Source organism: Dufourea novaeangliae, unplaced genomic scaffold, assembly GCF_001272555.1.
Source record: "Dufourea novaeangliae isolate 0120121106 unplaced genomic scaffold, ASM127255v1 scaffold118, whole genome shotgun sequence".
NCBI lineage: Eukaryota > Metazoa > Arthropoda > Insecta > Hymenoptera > Halictidae > Dufourea > Dufourea novaeangliae.
In genome coordinates, this window is record NW_015374006.1 from 1,509,163 (window position 1) to 1,522,797 (window position 13,635).

Here is a 13,635-nt window from a genome sequence, read left to right on the forward strand (position 1 = left end):
GTTTTTTGAATTTGGAACAGTTTGTATGGGTCTTCTCGGATTCGGTGTGCTCTGCATCAGGTCTTTCAAATCTGAGATGGTCTGTATCGGGTTTACCGAGTCTGGAATGGTTTGTATCAGGTCATTTGAGTTTGAAGTAGTACGTATAGTCTTTCATGATTTCTATCCAGTTACTTAATTTCTAAATGATCGATATCGATTCCTTTGAGATCAGAATTTTGATTCTAGAATGGCCTGTATTGACACTCTTAGAATCACGATAGCTTTTATCCAGTCTTCCGAAATTTAAACAACATATTATGTTCGTTGTATCTAAGTACAATCATAATGAACTTAATAACATTTCCTCCTTGTGCAATGAAGGATCCCGGAAACAGTTGATTCAATCTGCTAGAGTAATCAAACTTGTATAAGTAATTTAATAACGAACTTGTAACAAAGTTAAGTATCGCGAACCAATAATATTGATTCTTGAAATTTTGTATACTCTGTCTTCAATCTGTGTCCAGACTGATTTAGATAAACAAACGATATGTCACCTACTCTTTACGTCAGGGTTACATCATCCTCGTCTTATCAATTATATACTAATACTATTCTAAGAATAACTATTATTATTATAACTTTTTAATTCACTCCTCGCCATCAATTTTATTCGTCCTTCAGACACAAAACGAAACAATATTAACAAATTACATATGTAGAATAACTAGACTAAGGATTACTTTTCTACAATCATCTGTCTTTTCCTCTACAAAATGATTCTGTATTTTTCACATCATAAGATGAATAAAAGAAACGAAAACAAAATTTATCCGTACTCGGTGCAATATCTTGAAACGTCTCATAGTAAACAAGTATTGAGTTTAAAAGGCTTTCTAGCAATGCATACGAATCGAACGTTTTATACACGCGAAGATGCTTGCACATTGCATCCTCCCCCCTCCGCTCCCCCCCGAACCGATATCACAAATATTTGGAAAATAGGACGGTGACGTAAGTAGCGGTTACTAACCGGAGTCGAAGTGTTTGCGTTGGGAACAGAATCAAATCCAATCTAGGATAAAAGCAGATTCGCGAATTATACGAATAAATAAATTATCGTGCTTAATGACTCGTACAGTAAAATGGTGGACGATGCTAAGGACAATATATCCAAATGGTTAGTATTTCTATCAAATTATAGACACATCTGTCTTAAATTACGTCAGATCATCCCGTAAACAAAGTCTGTTTTAAATGATCGATCAATTTTTTGAAAAAGAAAAGGTCCAAAAATCGTAAACGGTCGTGAAAACATTTGCTCGATATATTAATAATTAAAAATAACTGCAAGTGTGCATTATTTATGCTTGAAATTAATTTTAACTAAAATCGTTACTTCATAATAAACGACGGATGTTCATGGTGAAGTAACTTCAGGTACTGTGTCGAATGAAGAATAAACCAAATGAATATTAAATTCGCTCGAAGTTTACTTTATCCATTTTATCTACTAATGAGATAAAACAATAGACTCACTGTAGCGTTCACATTTAATGAAAATTTCGTTTCAATGAAAGTGACCTTGAAGAATCTACCGGCTAGTCGGAATATTCATTCGTTCGAAACAAATAACACTTTCTACTGTATTTCATTTTCATATCTGAATACTAAATACCGTAGAAAAAAAAATCTGAATAACGAACTTAACAATATGGAACAGGTGAACAACAGCTTTGTTCTCGCGACGATATTGAAATTACAGAACAGTGAAAAACGTGAAAATTAAGCTTCGTGTAAAAACAAAAGGAAAAAGCTTTTAACGCGTCGCCGCAGGTAACGCAACGCTTCGATGGCACGTATAAAGTTCATCGAACGAAGGAGGCTTCGATTTACCCGCATATGTAACGGTAATTAACGCGGGTAATTAATAGTCTAACGGCGGCGTTCGACAATCGTGCTAATGCGCGCCGCTAAGCGATTACGAAAATATTTACACACAATTGCCGCACTACTGTCTGGTAAAATAGGGAGAAAAAGAAAGTACGTTCTGAGGCCACGTGTATGTCTCCTTTTATCTCGAACGATTAATACAGTCAATACTTATTAGTCGCATATTTTATTTTTTTTTTATCAAGATATAATGTAACAAGCATACTATCCAGACTAAATAGTATCAACGTGTAAAAATAAATAAACGGCAACAGATTGCATAGGTTACACAATAACGGCAATGAAAACTATAATTTGTAAATAAAATAAGATAAATCCGTCGGGTAGGAGCACTTGAATATTGAACTGAAATAATTCCGTTGTTTGGAGATATACGGGGAAAAAACTGTTTAAATATTATTTGTTTTCACAATACGCCTCGTAAGCTATTGGGTTCGAAACAAAAATAGTCGGTGATGTCACCCACTATCCTTCATCTGAAGAAAATCGAAATGAACTCTTTTCAAAAATATTCCAGTTATAATTTAATAAATATAGAAAATAGAACGAAAAATAATGCACCCATGTTTTCTGTTTACTTCGTTCCTCTCTCTGATAGAAATGAATCTTATTTAAAGCTAACTTCTTAAAAGAGCTTTCGCGTCACACCATTAAAAAAGAATGGCGGTGAAGACCAGCTCCCCCTCCCCCAACCCTCTAGAACGATCCGACAAACGGTACCATGCGTATAGTGTAATACATTCTCGCAGATTCATGAATATTAAAACCAGCATTTTTTTCATCCTACCCTAATGGTTTTCATGAAGTTTATACATATAACCCTTCGCACAGTTTATAAAGTGTTAATCTATATACACAAGCAGGAATTTGTCTAAAGTTGCTTGCAAACGGTTGCTGCACGCTCGAATGATTCTTACCGTTCGGACCATATGTCATTCAGCTACGAGCGGCACGAATCATTAAAAGCATGTGAACACGTCTAGAGTGTTCCGTACGAATACGGGAAAATAAACAATCTTAAACTCACCTCAAAACAATGCGCTGGCACCGTGTAAAAATGTTCTGGGAGCGGCCGTCGTTAATTCCCGTGATAATCGATCACCGGCCTTTGTCACGACACAAAATTTCGCGTTCCCAAGGTGCTTTTCTCAATAGCAAAACAAATTATTAATATCAGAGAGCGTTTCCCGCCACGCTTGATGCACTCACTGAGATTACGATTCACACACGGAACTGGGTTGTTACACCGCGAATATAAACAGGCATATAACGCCGGCACAACGTCCCTCCGCCAAAATCGATGTTAAGTACGAATTGCTCAGTCGTTTACGAAGAAAGCCGTCTGGAAAACCAATCGCCCGAATCGTCTTTCTTGTTCCATCCACTGTAATTGGGCAGCGATGGTTCTTCAATTATAAGCGCTTTGTATTGCACCCGTTGAGGTTAGGTTTAGCATTAAGTACGAAAATCATGCGAGCCGTTAACTGACGTCATAACAGGGCCCTACGAGAGAACCGCTAACGCGTCAAGCCATGGATTTTTGTCGCAGCGGTGTTGCATATACACTTCCTTCCGGTTTCCTGCATTCGTGACACGGTCGAGCGTAAGCAATCGCGCTATCGCGATTACAGAATTTGATGATTCGACAACCGTCGTATGGCCGATCGGGCATCACACCGTTCGCCGCTCTAAATCGGAGCGTTTAATTTATCGAAAACTTGCACAGCCAAAATACGCATTCCCCTTTTCCGTGTATATATGTATACGCGCGTGTGTGTGTGTGCACGTCAGTCGGTAACACCACAAACGCGGAAGATAATCCCAGCAGGCTACTTCGAGAAATTTCCCAATTTTCGTCTCCGAATTGTTTCCGCTGTATCGATCGGGCTTGTTATATAGTTTGCGAAAAACTTACGATTCACCGAGATGCACCACACGCACAAATATATACATATATATATATATATATATATATATATGTACGTTTGTTGAATTCGACCTCTTGCAATGGCGAAAGAGCTCCGTCTCTCGGTTCTGCCGCGGCGACGAACAAAACGTTTATCGCTCTCCGACAAGATCGGAATGCACTCGGTACAGCGACATCCGTGAAGAAAGAATCTCTGTAATTGTCACGACCCGTATCTCCGTTACTTCCGATTTGTCACTCGATGCCGGGGCACCAAAACGGGTGACACCACTTAACCTAAGCGCGTCGTCGTCGTCGTGTTGAAAACGCCGAGCGCACCACCGTCTTGCTTCGTGAACGTATCGTTGGTTCTAACCTTGAATAGGTGTATGAGTTTCGATTCGGTGCTTAAAGTTTACAGGCTTAAGTACGTACGGCGTGGCGACGACGAAACGTTGCGGATTCCCGATATATGTAACGTTATGTTCCACCGTAAAACGAAAAAATCACTCGTGTTCCGGACAGCCTGTCTCGCCGATGACTCGGTATTCCCGTGAGTATAATATGTCGATCACACCTCACACAGACCGGGGACGGATGAATGAACCACGTAAGATTCGTGTTTTATTGAATGGCCGTGGCTATGGTGCCGCGTTGTAGGCCGTCGAGCGGCCGGCACGCAGAAAACCGGTGGCAGTCTCGAGAAGCGCACACCCCCATTCGCGCATCCTTCCTGGAGCCCTGGCGAGAGCCAACTGCCCCGCTCGCTTATACGCCGACATTCAAGACGATCCCACGTACGACCAGCTGATCGAAGTAACGGCCTGGGTGTCCCGACGCGACTCGCGCACTCCGCCGGCTCCGCTCCTATCGCTCCCTGTCCCGCATGAACGCGGAAACACCACGACGAACCCGTTCACCGCCACGGCGTGCCGTTCCACGCGAACACCACACGAAAAACCGTGCCCCCGTCGTAGCACCAGGGACGAATTAAACGGAAAAAGAATAAACCGGAAAAGAGAAACGGCGATCGTGCGCCTCCCCACCCGTACCACAACGTGATTGCAACCTCGAGTATCAGAGAGTTCATGATTCGATCGGTAGAGGGCACCACCGACCGCTAGCGTCGGGCGAATCATTGGTCCGGTCTCGTTACCGATATCGTCTCTCAAATAAGTTTTTATACAATATCTGTTAACGTTAAGGAAAAACGAATTGTTATATAAAATAGGAATTTATATGATACACAGTATTTTCAACGTCCTTCCATTAGTATTATTTTTAATTCTTATTACATACGTTTTGTTAGGAAACGAATTGATGGTATACATAGTGGAATCTCGATTATACGAACTTATCGGATGACATTATGTTCGATTATTTGAAAGATTGTATTAAATACAAGAATGACTGCCATAGCTATTCCTGCGTGTATATACTGCATTATTAACAAAAATTTTCCTATTTTCTATTATTCTAGACCTCGCTCCAGTTACATGTATGCAATTCTTTCAATCATACAATCTCCACAAACAATTTTATGAGCTGCTGTATTTTTTCGGGTCCCATGTCAACGTTTAAAAGAGAAGTACAAGAAAGTGACTTTTATCGCATTAACATAAGATACACGAATTAATTACTTGTCGAATGTATTTATCTGTGCAGTGATTTTTATGTAATACATTAATTGGATTTGCTTTACTAAATAAATTGGTATGTCTATCGCGAAATGATACCTATATCAACGAATTAGTGATAGAGATAATATAATAACCATACATGTAGTAAACAACACATGTAAAACAAATAAATAAACATAACAAATACCTGTATAATCTCATGAAAATATAGTTAATGTACACGTCAGAAGAAAGAAACGTATGCTAGATATTATAGTGTTCGATAAAATTAACATCACAGAACAGTGAAAGAATAAGATAAAAAAATGATGTATTACTTGAGTACTGACTAAATACATTTTTTAATTACATCTGTATTCTTCGAGTCCAATGTCTCCCGGGCAAATAATGTCATCAGTACTAATCAAGCAATAATGCGCAGTCGCGCGTACATGTACAAACGTGGAATCACCGCCAGCCGTACAGAAAACATACAGTACTGTCTGTAACTTATTCCAGAAAATTTCTTTCTATGATAACTCACGTACAAATCGTTCGAAAAAAAGAGGAAACTACTACTTCTCATAAAATATTTCTATCATAAGGTATTCTGTCATTTTACATATTTAAGTTAAGTGTACCATGACCTCTTAGCTAATGTAATCCTTGTAAAATGGGAGTATGCTTTTATGTATTACTATGATTTTAATATTGTTATAGTAGGCAGAAAGTGAAGAAACAAAATGTGTGGAATTTGGGCCCTGTTTGGATTAAATTCACCTTTGACTTGTATCTGTGAGAACTTTGAAAAACTTGTACATCGTGGACCAGAAGCTTTTAAAATTGAATATGATCATTCAGTCAAAGTATAATTCTGTTAACTTTTAATACTTAATTACTGATACAACAATTATATACGTAATGTAAACAAATTTCCATCATCTTTCTTGTAGAATGGATATCTTGGATTTCATAGATTGGCTATTGTTGATGATCTTCATGGAATGCAACCAATGAGGCTTTATAAGTATCCTCACCTGTTTTTATTATGCAATGGTGAAATTTATAATCACAAAGAAGTAATATTGATTTTATAGATCATTATATCATTATTATTAGAATTAGTTCAAAATTAAATTATTTTTCTAGATTGGCCAGGAATATGGATTTCAATTCGTAACAGAGTGTGATGTAGAGGTAATAATACATTTGTATGAAAATTTTGGTGCAGGAAGTGTTGCCAAAATGCTTGATGGTGTATTTGCATTTTGTTTAATGGATATTAAAAATAGGAGAATTCTTATTGGCAGAGATCCTTATGGTGTAAGACCTCTATTTTGTTTATACTCCGATGATGGACAACTTGCAGTTTCTTCAGAGACCAAGGTAAAAAATTAAAAGTAATTTATTCTAACAAGAGTCAAATTTATATTGCATTGGAACATGCGTTTAGGGACTTATGGAAATAACAAAACAAATAACATCCAAGTGGGTGTTGGAACCATTTCAACCAGGTCATTATATGGAGTATGAGATCTTCAACGATGGTCGAACAAAACAACTGTCAAAAGTTAACTATCATATACCAGGAGACAAACCTAGTTTTAAAGTTCATACTGATTGGAATGGTTTGTTGGACTGAGTTAAAAATGTTACTCACAAAAATATAAGTGAGTAGAATAGTATAATGTAATATGTGGTTTTAGTTTTGAGTTCTACGGACGTACTTGGAAACATAAGAATGTTACTCTCAGCTGCTGTGGAAAAAAGACTAATGGCTGATAGGAAAATAGGATGTCTATTGTCAGGTGGTTTAGATTCAAGTTTAATTGCAGCTTTATTGGTAAAACATGCGAAAGAAAAAAACCTACCATATAAAATACAAAGTTTCGCTATTGGAATGGGTGATAGTCCAGATATTATTGCAGCTAGACAGGTTGCAGAAAATGTTTTTATAATATATTGAATAAAATATTATATCAATATTTTAATGTATTAACATGTCGTTTTTAGGTGGCAGACTATATAGGTACAGAACATCATGAAATAATATTTTCAGAAGAAGAGGTAGCAGAGATTTTAGATAAACTCATCTATCACTTAGAAACCTTCGATATTACTACAATCCGGGCTTCAGTTGGGTAAAATATAATTTTCACAAGAGGTACTTTAAACTTTCCGATTAAATAATATCTTAAATTTCAGTATGTATCTTATCTCAAGATACATAAAATATAATACAGAGGCAACTGTAATATTCAGTGGAGAAGGTGCAGATGAACTGGCACAGGGATATATTTATTTCAGAGACGCACCTAACGCAGCAGAAGCTCATAATGAATCTCTTCGATTATTAAAAGATATCTATTTATACGATGGTTTAAGAGCAGATAGAACAACTAGTGCATTCAGTTTAGAACTGCGAGTTCCGTTCTTAGATATTCAATTTACAAATTATTATTTATCACTAGATCCTGCGTCTAGACAACCTCAGGGTAAATTCGAAGAGTATATACTTGAAAAACGTTAATGTAATCTAGTTGCAATAATAGTTAAAAATAATATTTATTATAGGAGGAGTAGAAAAATATTTATTGAGATCTGCATTTGATGGCACTAATTTGCTACCATCAAATATACTATGGAGGCATAAAGAAGCATTCAGCGATGGTGTAACGTCAATTAAGAAATGTCTTTTCCAAATTATACATGAAATAGTAGATCATCGTGTAACAGATGAGGATTTAGCAAAAGCTTATCTTAAATATTCTCATTGCACTCCGAAAACGAAAGAGGCACTTTATTACAGGTAAAGCATTGTTTTTCATAAGAATTTTACAAATTATTATTTGACAGATAAATAGTACTGTTTTGTATATTAGAAACGTCTTTGAGAAATATTACGGGGGACAAGCGGAACGTTTTGTACCGTACTTTTGGATGCCACGTTGGGTAAAAGGAATTAACGATCCATCTGCACGATTCATTGCACATTATTCAGCGGACAATAAAAATGGTTACAAAAACGGTACAAAAGACTGAACTTCGTTTAGTACCATTTTCTACATATTATTATACAATAATTGTGTGATTGAACTCAATTAAAAAGTTAAGAAAGTGTATACTTCTATAATATATATCTCATGAAAAAAATATTGGTGTCACTTACTTGAACAAATTAATTTTAGGTTTACTTATTAATTATTTATAAAAAAAATTATACAAGTATTGAATTCTATAATACAATATAAATTTAAGAAGAAATAAACTTTTTTACGAATAAAAAATAGTGAGTGTAATACCCCTGGTGGGACTCGAACCCACAATCCCCGGTTTAGGAGACCGATGCCTTATCCATTAGGCCACAGGGGCGGTTGATAAATTTCTTCTCTTTCTTAAAATAGTAGTGCACAAATTAGAAACCATTTATAAATTTTACTATAAAAAAAATCTTCATAGAGTTACTGTTTATAGAACATTTGTAACTTCTAATGAGTACACGTGCTTCCAGATACCTCAAAATAATGAGAAACGCACGAAACAGCTGTTATAAGAAATTTCAAGATGGTGACGCGCATTCTGTGATACTGTCACCTGCGTATTGTTTTTTTTATAAATATGAGAATATACTTTGTTGAAATAATTGTAATTTAAATTTACATTAACGAATAGATATTTTAATAGTGAGTATATTATGTTTTAATTATAAAAAATTATTTTTTATGAAACTAACGCTACTTACAACAAAGAATATATTTTGCGCTTGTTAATTTAATTTTTTAAACAATTTATAGATGATGTCAACGAGATACTTTTCTTTCCTATCGGGAGTAATAATAGCCTCATTAACATGGGCATTCAGTTTGTACCTTTATTCAAGACTGTCGCAGAACACTGACATTATTAATCCTACGATTCTAGTGTCAGAGAGTTCAAAGTTATTGAAAGAATCTACATTTGATCATAAAGCACACAATGATCGCGAACTTAGATTAAGTGATAATCTAATATTTCACAGTGATAAGGAAATATTAGCCCATAAAGGTAGCTATAATTTAAAAGGGTCTAATTATAAGAATAGTGAAAAGCTCTTACAAGACTTACAACCTCAGCCAGTAAAACCTTCTGTTACTATAGGACAAGGTATTTTGATACTTTAATTTATAAGGAAAATAAATTTTGTGTAATTCCTTTTTTTAATTACTTTTAGTACATTAATATAATATAATATATTTATAGGTTTGGATGAGCTAGGCATTGTAAGAAATTTTGATGATCAACGAAAACGAGATGAAGGGCACAAAAACTATGCTTTTAATGTGTTAGTCTCTGATAACATTGGGTTACACAGAGTACTACCGGATACAAGACACAAATTGTGTAAAACAGAAAATTATACTGCCAAACTACCACAAGCCAGCATTGTAATATGTTTTTATAATGAACATTATATGACACTTTTGAGATCTCTACACTCCATTATTCAAAGAACTCCTGCACATCTGTTGTATGAAATTATCTTGATAAATGATTGGAGTGACAGTGAAGCTTTACATGAAAAAATTAAAGCATATATTGATAATAATTTTAATGGTAAAGTAAAGTATTTTAAAACTGAAAAACGTGAAGGATTAATAAGAGCCAGAATGTTTGGTGCCAGGAAAGCAAGTGGAGATGTTTTGATCTTCTTAGACAGTCATATAGAAGTAAATGAAATGTGGATAGAACCCCTTCTTTCACGAATTGCTCTTTCAAAAACTATCGTTGCGATGCCAGTTATTGATATTATCAATCCAGACACATTTCAGTACACCAGTAGTCCTCTAGTAAGAGGTGGATTCAACTGGGGTCTGCATTTCAAATGGGATAGTTTACCAGTTGGTACATTGGAACACGCTGAAGATTTCATAAAACCTATAAAGTAAGATCACATGTCTACGTGTGTATAATTCTTTTAATAACATTTTGTCATGTACATGTTGGTAATTACTATTACATAGATCACCAACAATGGCTGGAGGACTGTTTGCAATGGATAGGGAATATTTTACAAAGCTTGGAGAATACGATGCCGGGATGGATGTGTGGGGAGGTGAAAATCTGGAGATATCATTTAGAGTAAGATACTAATGTACTAAGTACTATATTTCTATACTAGCTCAGTAGTAATTTTATAATAATTTTTAGATTTGGATGTGTGGTGGAAGTATTGAACTCATACCCTGCTCCAGGGTTGGACATGTATTTCGAAGACGTAGACCATATGGTGCAGATGATAAACATGATACTATGTTGAAAAATTCATTACGCGTGGCATATGTTTGGTTAGATGAATATAAAGATTACTTTTTAAAAAATATTAAAAAAGTAGACTATGGCGATGTTACAGAAAGGTTAAAGCTACGTAAAGAATTAAACTGCAAAAGTTTTGCATGGTATTTGAAAGAGGTATATCCTGAATTGACATTACCGGATGATACCAAGAGTAGATTAAAAGAGAAATGGGCAAGAGTAGAGCAGAGACAAATTCAACCTTGGCATTCTAGAAAAAGAAATTATACCGATGAATATCAAATTAGGCTTTCTAACACTACCTTATGCGTTCAGAGTGAAAAAGACATTAAGACAAAAGGTTCCAAACTAATTTTATCAACATGTTTGAGAATTAAATCACAGGTAATTAAAAGGAAAAAAACATTTTTCAAAAGAAGAATGTTATTTATTGATGTGACTGGTATAATTTACTGGAATACGTTTCTTTTAATGCATTCTGATCTGTTTAGATGTGGTATGAAACAGACAAAGAGGAATTAGTACTTGGTCAAATGCTCTGCATGGAAGGAGCAGAGAAAATACCAAAACTTGGGAAATGTCATGAGATGGGTGGTAATCAGGAATGGCGGCATAAAAAAGATGTAAGTATTTACTATTGTTTTGCGCGTCAATTGTGCCTATTAAAAAACCTGATTATTTATGTCCAGAATGGTACACCCATATACAACATGGCGGCTGGTACATGTTTAGGAGCATTGCAAGTCAAGAAAGGAGGTCAAGTTATAATGGATCTGTGTACCAAGCCAAACAAAACTCTTATAACATGGGATTTAGTACATTCCAAAATTCCTCAGAAGAAACTAGACGTTAAAGAATAGAAAAGGTGTTTGTGATACAAATCGGGATATTATGAAGACTGCAGAATTTCTATATTATTCTTTTTTTATATTACGCTACGAGATTAAAAGGAATTAAATTAGGTTATTTTATTTTTTTAGCAACTAATTAAACAATTTAATAACGAATTTTGTTACATACTTTAAACTGAAAAGAGAACATGTTGTAAAGTGTTAAAAGTTTTATATCGAATACAAATTGCTCACGTAATGCAGCTTTAAATACTTTTTTTAAAAAACAGAATGTAAGAGGCCTCCGTCAAAGGTAATAGTATTGAAAATGTATTTAGCTAAGTGTGTATTTATATTTGTTGTTTTTGTAAAATAAATTCATGTTTAATAGTTTCATTCTTTAATATCGTCATACGGTCCTCGAAGAAGTGCCGTCGATGGTCAGCGACTCTTTGTTTTAATAATATAAGCAGAAGTAGAATAATCGATGAAAATTCAAGAGACCTACAAATTACCGCCAATTTAGGACTAAATTGGTGGCACCATCTAAGGACGGGAAAATGGTACAAATGGATTAGGAACTTGAGACTTTTCTCGTGGTTGGCGTCGTAGATTATTTCTACTACTTTTTCATTACATTTAAAAGAATTAAATATTAATTAAAGACTTTACAACTGATAATTGTTAATGTATAACGTAACTTAAAGAAATTGAAAATCTAGCAACAGAAAACAATATTTATTTCCAGTTTGCGCAATTTTTTTTGTACATACTGAATCGGTAGTGGGTTGAACAACTACTACATATGCTGTTAGTATATGTTCATGCTTTGGACTTCCAATTCAGCCAGCAAGCATTTTCATAACCTGTCATAACCTCATGCAACATGCGTATAGAAACGTGTTATTTCTGTTCGTCCCGGATTTATCCGGGACATGGAATACAATTTGTAAGAAATGATTGTAAGGTAAGTACTTCATTAAATAAAGGAGATATAAATAACTTATAGATCGTGAGGAACAAACTGTTTGGGTTTGAAACATTACCATTTTGTTGTTTGTAATTATATTTAGGTTATGTGTATATTGCTTAAGGTTTTCTTAATTGTGAGTGAAATATGTATTTTGTAATAAAAAAAAAACTTAATTTGCAACAGATATTCAAGTTTTGTCGGTCAAAATGTCATGCTGCTTTCAAAAAGAAGAAAAATCCAAGGAAAGTCAAATGGACCAAGGCATACAGAAAAACAGTTGGCAAAGAATTGGCAGTGGATCCAGCCTTTGAATTTGAAAGGAGGAGAAACATCCCCATCAAATATAACAGAGAATTATGGAGTAAGAGCATTGAAGCAATGAAGAAAGTAGAAAACATCAGACAGAGGAGACAGAATCTACACATAATGCAGCGGTTACGTAAAGGACGTGAATTAGAACGAGAAAGGGATGTGAAAGAAGTTCAGCGTGATCTGTCTCTTATAAGATCACCTGCTGCTGGTCTTAAGGAAAGGAAAGCATTGGAAGAAGCAGCAGAATCAGAAGAAAGAATGGAAGCATCCAATGATGAACATGAGCCTGAAGAATTAGAAATAAATTGATTTAATTCACTGTAACAATTTCTAAGAACATCATTCAAAGCAACACATACTTGTTCACCTCATATGTTAGACAATATTTTGCTTGTTATAGATTATGATTTCAATGAAATTACATTATTGGTAATTTTCTAAAGTAGGGGAGTATGACTGTATCAAAAACTTGTAAATACAACTTACTTATCTTTAAACAAAATAAATTTACTATATTTTTACGCTCTAAATTTGGAATATTTTTTTATGAATATACACAGATACGTACGTAGTTGTAAAGTATTTCCAGTTATCCGACAAGTTTTCAATTTCTTATGAAGTTTGTATGACTTCTGGATAGGTGGCGCCATAAGTTAATAACTGACTTTTTGTTGCTAATCCCATTCATCAGTGAAATTTATTAATTTATTCAAGCAATAATACTTATATAGAACTACCAATTCCTGTCCCTAAATAATCTAATACCCT

General features: G+C 34.9%; 4 protein-coding genes and 1 non-coding gene across 5 annotated transcripts in view; 3 read left to right on the forward strand and 2 right to left on the reverse strand.

Annotated features, from left to right (window-relative positions):
* LOC107188291 (dentin sialophosphoprotein) overlaps positions 1-3,905 on the reverse strand; it is a 125,275-nt gene extending 121,370 nt beyond the window's left edge. Inside the window, exon 1 of the mRNA XM_015576561.1 lies at positions 2,963-3,905. The gene's annotated coding sequence lies outside the window, so the exon portion shown is untranslated. The remainder of the gene's footprint in view (positions 1-2,962) is intronic.
* Positions 3,906-6,190: 2,285 nt separating this feature from the next.
* On the forward strand, positions 6,191-8,502 carry LOC107188210 (asparagine synthetase [glutamine-hydrolyzing]). The gene is made up of 9 exons (XM_015576465.1): positions 6,191-6,326; positions 6,414-6,539; positions 6,610-6,846; positions 6,914-7,088; positions 7,167-7,396; positions 7,474-7,601; positions 7,666-7,955; positions 8,035-8,269; positions 8,343-8,502. The coding sequence occupies exons 1-9, from the start codon at positions 6,204-6,206 to the stop codon at positions 8,500-8,502; spliced, it is 1,704 nt and encodes a 567-aa protein (XP_015431951.1). The 5' UTR covers positions 6,191-6,203.
* Positions 8,503-8,759: 257 nt separating this feature from the next.
* On the reverse strand, positions 8,760-8,832 carry Trnar-ccu. Its single transcript has one exon. It is a non-coding gene; the product is annotated as a tRNA-Arg (tRNA).
* Positions 8,833-9,254: 422 nt separating this feature from the next.
* LOC107188211 (polypeptide N-acetylgalactosaminyltransferase 35A-like) lies at positions 9,255-11,612 on the forward strand. The gene is made up of 6 exons (XM_015576466.1): positions 9,255-9,603; positions 9,700-10,381; positions 10,461-10,578; positions 10,648-11,136; positions 11,244-11,375; positions 11,442-11,612. Exons 1-6 carry the CDS (start codon positions 9,255-9,257, stop codon positions 11,610-11,612), a joined length of 1,941 nt encoding a protein of 646 aa, XP_015431952.1.
* An 820-nt stretch (positions 11,613-12,432) lies between these two features.
* LOC107188263 (probable ribosome biogenesis protein RLP24) lies at positions 12,433-13,226 on the forward strand. Its single transcript, XM_015576530.1, has 2 exons — positions 12,433-12,549; positions 12,739-13,226. Exons 1-2 carry the CDS (start codon positions 12,469-12,471, stop codon positions 13,174-13,176), a joined length of 519 nt encoding a protein of 172 aa, XP_015432016.1. The 5' UTR covers positions 12,433-12,468; the 3' UTR covers positions 13,177-13,226.
* Positions 13,227-13,635: the final 409 nt, after the last annotated feature.